The sequence below is a fragment of the Lutjanus erythropterus genome, chromosome 6, assembly GCF_056507025.1.
Source record: "Lutjanus erythropterus isolate fLutEry1 chromosome 6, fLutEry1.hap2, whole genome shotgun sequence".
NCBI classification, from domain to species: Eukaryota; Metazoa; Chordata; class Actinopteri; order Lutjaniformes; family Lutjanidae; genus Lutjanus; species Lutjanus erythropterus.
Window position 1 is genome coordinate 1,578,548 of NC_139322.1, and position 8,485 is coordinate 1,587,032.

Genomic DNA, 8,485 nt, shown 5'->3' on the forward strand with positions numbered 1-8,485 from the left:
TGTTGCTGAAAATGTTGAAAAATGTGCCTGTTTTATGAGCTGGAGAAGTTGAGGACAAAATAAGATATAGGTTATGGGACAATAAGTAATTTACGACTGAAGCTGCGGCTGTATGTTTTTCTTTAAACGAGTTTTCATGCCATCAACCTGTCAGGGACTGCAGATGAAAATCAGCCTTATTACTTTACATGAATCCTGCATTAAGTGATGTTTTTGATATTATCATTCATTAATGATATTGAAGTGTCTCACAGTGCAGAACACTGCAGCTCTGTGCAGTCTTTATCTTCTTTTAGTTTTTAGTTTTCTTTATAGTTTTACAGTGCTGTATAGTTGAGTCCATCAGGTTCTCATCAGCCCACCATATAAAACTTTAGGCAGCTGTTTCCAAAAACAAAAACCGTTCCAGCGTCACAGGCAGCTGTTTGCTAACAATTCAGCTATAAATTTTGAAGGCAGTAGCCGTGTTTCCATCTAACTGTCAATCTGAAGCAAACTTTTGAAATGTCTTAAACAAAAGACGGGAAAAAAAGCAAAAAAGAAAACTTGAATTAGGTGCATTTCTGCATTTCTATCAGCTGCTTTGGAGCAAATAAACCAGACAACACAAAGTGTAATTTAATCAGAAGTCCTCCTAGTTGTAACCTGCACACTGAAAACTAATTAGCACCTGGGACGCTACAGTACGAACATTAACAAGCTAACAGCTGTTAGCTTTTCTTTTGCAGTGATGTAGTCATTTTAATGCCAGAGCTCACCTCCTGACATGCAAATGTTCCATTAGAACAAGTTCCACCTCAACACTTATTTGCAGCAACACCATCGTTGTATCCTGGGTTTAGCTCCGCCCAAGATGTCTGTGATTGGCTTAAAGAAATGCAAACAAGGCAGGGCGTTTTTCCCTCTACAGCAGACCTTTTTCCAGTACTGAGCGCTGTGAGGAGACGTCTAGCTATGCAAAACTATGGCTAATGATACGTCAGCTGTGAGTTTCCTGCAGGTTTTCTGCCGCCTAGTGGGCAAAAATCCTTCTGTTCTGCGTGCATGGGATCATTGTCACAATTGGAAAAAGCACAACCACAATGAGAAATGTGAGTCATAATAAATCGAGTGCCTGTACTCATTATCTATGTCTGAATATTGATGTGTGGGTTTTACAGTAGACAGTGTAGTAAAAATAAATAAATAAAGGAAAATAAATACCTGTTAGTGTTTGACTTACAGTTCATCTACTTCTTTAACATCAACTCACACAAAACACGTCAGCCTGAGATAACCAGTCATAATGCTGATGACTAGCATACACACACACACACACACACACACACACACACACACACACACACACACACACACACACACACACACACACACACACACACAAGCTGCATCTCACATCTCAACAACTCAGTGTAAAGTCTGCTGTCCTCTGGAGGCTGCAGTGCTCATTACACACAAATTATGAACAAACAACAATATTCTGCTGATTTATCTGTTCTCAGAGTTTGACAAGTTGTCAGCGATGGAAGAACGCCTCAGATACTTAAGTAAAGTAAAGGCTGCAACACCAGAGTAGAAATACTCTGTTACAAGTAAAAGTCCTGCATTTAAAATTTGACTTAAGTATCAGCATTAAAATAAAAGCAAAAACAGCAAAATTTCACTGGTTTCCAGATCTCAAATGTCTATTTCTGATTTTCTTGGATAGAAAATGAAATATATTTTACATTAAAACATTTAAAGACCAAACATTCAACTGAATAATTTAAAAAATAATGATCAAAATGAAAATAATCTGTAGTTCGAGCCCTCAGACTTAAACACAAACACACTCTGAAGAGAATAAAAAGTTCATTTTGGCATTCGACACTTTATTCACAAACTAAAACCGATCACTGTTTCCACAGGTCAGTGGTGACTGTACAGGTGTGTTAGATCAGTATTAACTGGCTGCACACGGCACCTTTACATCACGTGTCGCCGCTTCCTGTCAACATGAACCCTCCATTGGTCCATTCATCCCTCCGTCCTCCAATCAAAGTGCTCAGCAGTTTGTCCTTCAGTGTGTGTGTGTGTGTGTGTGTGTGTGTGTGTGTGTGTGTGTGTGTGTGTGTGTGTGTGTGTGTGTGTGTGTGTGAGTCCATCCAGTTCAGAACCAGAAAAGTCTCAGCTGGTCCAGAACGGTCCGGTCCAAGTGTGCGTCTTTAGAAAAAAACACACCTACACATTTACAAATACATTCAAACACAACCAGGAGCTTTTTCCTAGATAGTTGTTAGACAGCAAATAGCACCGCAGAGTAAATACATGTGGGGTTAAAAACAAAAAAAAAAACCTCTACAGACAGCAGACTGGTTGGCTGCACTCACACAGGAAGGAGGAAATCACCTTCAAACACTTTTACACTGTTAAAATCAAACTGATTAGTCAGATTCAGTCGATTAGTCAGATCCTCCAGGAAGTTGATTTCATGCAAATTCAACCAATCCCTGTGAATTCTGCACAACTGTGCATCTTCTCCAAAACACAATCACTGTTGCTCCTCACAAGTTCTACCAATCAGATTAGTCCATCGAACAAACATTATACATTTACATCTCAATGATCCGACTCAGTGTTTTATTTATTATTCACTATTTTTTTGCATTTATATTTTTTTTATTTTGTCATGAATACTGAACAAGAACCAGAACATTTGTCATTGTTACTGAGATTCATTCATCAACACAAACAAAGCTAATTTTTCTAAAATAATGTGATTTAGAACAGTCAGAACAGATCGTGTTTTTGTTGCTTTTGACTTTAATGAATTACATGAAAATATGTGCAACTTTCTTTTGCAATTTTCACTTCCTGCTGCAGTTTCAAAACATGCCTAAAAACTGCAACGTGCATCACAATTTTTTAGAAAAGCTGCCCTGAAATCAGGCATTTTAGGCCGCAACAATCCGAAAAAATCCTGGAGGAACTGATTAGTTGTCACCTATTAATCACCAATTATTTTGATTAATCAATCAGTTTGAGTCATTTTTTAAAGAAACAGCATCATAATTCTCCCTTTTTAGCTTCTCAAATGTGAATATTTTCTGGTTTCTTTACTTGTTTCTGACAGTAAAATGAATATCTTTGAGGTGAAGTGAAGACATTTGAGGACGTCATCTTGGACTGATGACACTGATTGACATTATTTACCATTTTACAGACCAAACAACTAATCGATAAATCAAGAAAAAAGTTGACAGATTGATTGACAATAAAAATAATCATTACTTGCAGCGCTAGAAGAGAAGAAAATGAGAAGAAAATGCAATATTTAAATGTATATTTACCACATGAGGGTCAAAAATAGACAAAGGTACAGTAACTGTCTTTAACAGGGGTCAGCAACCTTTACTATCTAAAGAGACCATAAAAAAGAAGGAAAAAAACTCTCTGCAAATATTTTCCTTCCTTTTCTTGTTTTGGATTTTACCATAACTGGTTTCAGGAGACCGAAGACTAACACCAGCAAAGTTTAGAGGAAAATGTGTTGAGCTGTCGACGCAGACTGTCAGTTTAAATGATGAAATATAAAAGCATTTTTTTTATTCAGTGTATGGGCTACACATTTTTACATTTGGAGAATGTGAAATTAAAATGTGAAACAAGTGTTTTGTTTTTTTAAAAAAAAAAAAAGAAAAGAAAAGTAAAGCCTCAGGGAGACACTAGAGAAAGACGAAAGGGACGCATGCAGCTCCGGAGCCACAGGTTGCTGACCCCTGGTCTGTGAACCGGCCAATCAGTGCAGCTGCTTCAGGTCACATGTTGAAGCTGCGTCCAACAGTGTAAAAGTATCTGAGAGGTGATTTTAACACTGACACACATCTGATGCCTACAGAAGCTGAAAACAGTCGTGCTTGCAGTTATTTTTTTATGCCGTATTCTGAAAATCACAAGTTAATTATTGTGTCAGATTTGTTATTGATCCGTTTTAGTGACAAAACAAAAGCTTGTTTCTTCGTGTGACTGATGATCTAGTCTGACTCTCTGGACGTGTTTCAGCTTGTCATTGTTTTATAGACTTGCTTTTATGTGATGTCGTTAATTTGTTCTTTTATTTATGTTTACTTATCTTGACATTTCATGTTGTCTTTTTATCTCTATTTATATTGGCTGGACGACATCATGTGATGTCATCCCTGTATTCTTAGCCCTTCGTTTTATTTATTCTTACTGTCATGTTTTTATTTCTCTGTTTCCTGTTCTGTCTTATTTTTATGATGTTTTTGTGTCGACTTCAGTTTGAGAACTTTTCAGACATCTTGTTTCTGTTTGGCTTCATAGTTTTGTGTCGTATCTTCATCTTTGCTTTGTCTGTCAAAGCACTTCGTAAACTCTGGTTTTAAAAGGTGCAATGTAAATAAAATATTAATGGATAATTGTTTCAGGCGGCATCATGGTTTCTGCTGTCTGTGTTTCCCAGAGCAACATTAACCTTCAAGGAAGCAACCTGCACACTGAAAATGTCAGATCAAGGAGATCCATTATTGATCAATGCATCAGCTTCTATTTGAATCACGGAGGCAGAAACTGTATTTTGACCTTCTGTTCATGAACATTCAGATCAGTCCTCGTCATTTAAAGAGAAGACCTGCATGTTTGTGATCTCAAGGACATAACAGCAATTTTCTTGTGATAAATCATCTCATTATCTTTTAAGCTTCATTTTATGAAGATAATGGCATTGAAAACATAATCATAAAACCGGTCGTTCTCAGCTTCTGTAGACATCTTAATATTCAAGTTTTTTTTTTTTTTTAGAAAATTCTTGCTCGTAATCAGCAAGAAAATCAGATCACGATGAAAAAGAAGGCAGAATTCACCAGATGTCCAGATATGTGCAACTTCTCGTGTGAATCCAGTCGTGTTTAACTACAGTTATAATTTACATTTCATAAGTTACATGTAATTTAGAACTCTGGACATTTCTGACCAGCAGCTGGATTTTGGGCGAGGGACAAAATGGACGCCAAATAACGACTCAAAAGTAAACAACTGAACTGAGAGGGGAAGTGAACGCATGTGCAGGAAGAAGGTGATTGGATGGTGGTGTTTGATGGTTAACACGAGTAAAAAATACAAAATCAAACCAGACGTCTGACTGGTTCTCCAGGCTGACAGCAGCGAGTCGAAAAAACTTCCACGAAACAGCTGCGACAAGTTCTGGATGCAGTGACATCACCGTGTAGTCCTCTTTTTATTGGCTCACGAGACATCGAGAGGTTTCAGTTTACTCCTGAATGTTCTCGTTGTCGTTCTCCTCAGGGCTGCCACGTTGCATCGTGGGTACTGAAGTCAGTCACCAGGTTAGTACAACTGTAGCTCTGTCGTCAGTAAAGCCGTTGGTCACCATGGTAACCGACACTCAAGTTAGTGGAAGGAATTTCTTTTTTAAAAAAGGGAGAAGAAAAAAAAAAGAAATGACATCACGTTTACATCAGCAGTGATGTCACAGTGTTCGACGTTTGTCTGCGTCCGTCTCAGTCTGAGTTTAGTAACAACAACAACAGGGCGAACAGGTCCTTTAATGTCTTTACAGACGGTTAGAAAGACTAAATATGAACATGTAAAACAAACATGGCCGCTGGGAGGTCACCTGACGAGGAGGAGGAGGAGGAGGAGGAGGAGGAGGAGGAGGAGGAGGAGGAAGAAGCTTCTTCTATAAACACATTTTATCTTAGTTGATGTTCAGTAGTCGAGAGTAAAGCTGCAGGCAACAGTAAAAAACGCTGAGAAATCTGTTGCAGCAACAGTTGTTAAATTCTGAGGAAGTTTTACCAACGACTGATCTTCTGTTGAGATAATTTAGTTTTCTCCTTTAGATAAACTTAAAGCTTTGAATTTTGGAAACTCAAAAGATTGTATTTAAATGTTTAAATGTTGAGTGAGTTCATTGAAGTGAAAGTAAATGTTAAAATTTAATATTTTCAATTAAAACTATTCAATTTTTCAGGCACTAAAAATGAAGATACATCAGACAGCTGTGCCGATGTCACCAATTCAAATTTATCTAAAGCAGAAAAGTAAAGATTATAAGTCAGCAATAATTTTTAAACTTTATTTCAAAACTTAAGCGTCTGAGTTGGGCTCAAAACTCAAAACTCTATTGCATAATGTTGCCTTGAACTTTTAAGTCATTGCAACTATTTTTTATTTATTTATTTTTTTTACAGTGCAGATGGTAGACATTTTAGTGGACGAGAGCTGAACGGTAAAATTAAGTTGTGTCAGTTGACAGTATCAGCAAAGTGGTTTTTATGTTTGGAGACCGACTTATTTCAGGGATTTTCCAGAAATGAGCGTCTGTGTCTCTGTCTCTTACTAAACCAGCAGGTTTTTACACTTGTTTGAAGAAAATAAAACAGAAAGAAATGACTTGAACTCAGGGCAAAATACAATCCTATGATCACAGTTTTCCTGTCCAGCTCTCTGTCTCCTCCTCCTCATCTTCCACCTCCTCCTCCCCACAGCTCCTCCACCCAGAGCTGCCCTTCTCAGGCGAGAGGCGAGGAGCTGAAGAGGAGGAGGAGGAGGAGTGAGGAGCAGCTGATGAAGAAGTGCGTCGAAGTGTTTCGTCCCAGCGTCTCCCTGAGCAGCAGGGTGGGAGGGCCAAAGGATGTCACAGAGATGGCAGAAACTGATTGGCTGACCAGTGAGTTGAGGGCGTGGTCGTCGACCAGTAACCGACGCCCTGCTCCTTCAGGCTGCTGCGGGTGGGGTCAGGAGCCTGCTCCAACCAATCAGGAGGCTCAGCCCTTCCAGCCGTCCCAGATCGGACCTCTGAATCGACACACAGAAACCACGGTCAGTGAAGTGTGTGTGTGTGTGTGTGTGTGTGTGTCTATTAATGGTGCAGCAGGTGCAGTGTCATCAGACAGAAACACATGACGGAACGTGCAGACTGCAGCAGAACCATGCAGAGAACCAAACAGGAACGTTCATGGAGGAATTAAAGGTCAAGTTGAGAGGAAAGAAATGAACATCAGCATGCTAACACGATGACGTGCTAACATGTTTACCATCTGTGTTTAACATGTTAGCATGCTAACTTTTAGTAATTAGCAGAGAGGAACCCCGAGGGCATGTTATATTTAAATAAATTATATTTGATTCATTTCATTTAATTATTAGGCTGTTCTCTTCTAATTCTAATTTCAAACTCATTTTCTATCAACTTTGCTTCAGAAATGAAAGGGTTACTGTCCTGAAAACAGCAAAATAGAGTTGTCCAATCAGATTTTTTTGCTGTTGTCTCTAGGCGTAGAAATATTAGAGCTGGCTCTCTCATTGGTTAGGACTTCACCACTGGGACGGAAGGACACTACCTGTGTTCTTGTTCCCAAAGTAACAGGTGAATTAACCAATCACATTTTGATTCACAGTGGGCGGGACCAAAAATAATCCCCTCAGTCCTTCCTGTAGGACAGAGACATCTTAATCGAGACGAAGCAGACGAGACCAGCGCTGTTGCTAGGTGGCTAACTTTATAGCGCTGCATTTTCCAAGGCTGACTTTTGCAGTGTAGCGGAGGATCTGCAGAGGACTGTCTTATTTAGGAAACTGAAATTGGACTCGTCCCCGAGTCCGTGAGACAACAACGTTCAGACACTTGAATCTTCTTTTTTAAAGCTCCTTCCAACAGAGCAGCTCAGCAGACAGAGCTGAGTCTGTAGACAGAAATAATCTGACTGGAGATCTCAGCTACATGTAACTGTGTGTGTGGGACCGAAACAGAGAAATAAGAAACTCAGATTGATTCATAGAGATTATTACAGCTCTTAATATCAAACACAAACTTCATTATAACTTATTCAAACAGAAGTTACACAGTAGATGGAAATGATCTACTGATTAATACAAGTTGAAGTAAAGAAATGTCTAGAAAAACATTCTGCTGTCATTGTGTGGTGTTTGCTGCCCTCTGCTGGGTTTTTGTTTATGACAACTACACACTACAAACATGCGTCAAGCTACCTGCTGCCTGTTGCTTATTCCAGCAATTTTTTCCCCCATTTTGTTGCATTTTTGGTGTGTCTGGCAAAGTTTTGTTTTAGTCCCAGCTCTGATAGTCAGAGTTCACCACTGCAAATTAGTACTAAACTCAAAGTCCAGCTGAGGCTGATGGGAATGTTGTTAGTTTTTCAGATATTTGGTCATGGTATAAGGGATCAGCCAATAAAGAAAATAATAAGTGAGATAAACAGTCGACTTCTGCATCACATATGAAATCGCTGCTGGCTACAGATCATCTGATGCTCTTTGGATGAATCTGATGTTTCTGTGTGTTCAGGGCTGCAGGACAACGAACAGACCCACTGAATGACAACGTTGTTACTGCAGAAAAAACAGTCAACATGGAAAATGATTCATGACTCTGTTGTATGTTACACACATCCAACAGACACACAGATGGATGGACAGACAGACAGGCAGACAGACAGACAGA

General features: G+C 39.1%; 1 protein-coding gene across 1 annotated transcript in view; it reads right to left on the reverse strand.

The window, feature by feature from the left end:
* Window positions 1–6,722: 6,722 nt before the first annotated feature.
* Window positions 6,723–8,485, reverse strand: part of LOC146324588 (extracellular sulfatase Sulf-2-like) — a 115,082-nt gene continuing 113,319 nt past the window's right edge. Inside the window, exon 25 of the mRNA XM_084720162.1 lies at window positions 6,723–6,819. Within this exon, the coding sequence (XP_084576288.1) occupies window positions 6,789–6,819 (31 nt within the window). The 3' untranslated portion in view covers window positions 6,723–6,788. The remainder of the gene's footprint in view (window positions 6,820–8,485) is intronic.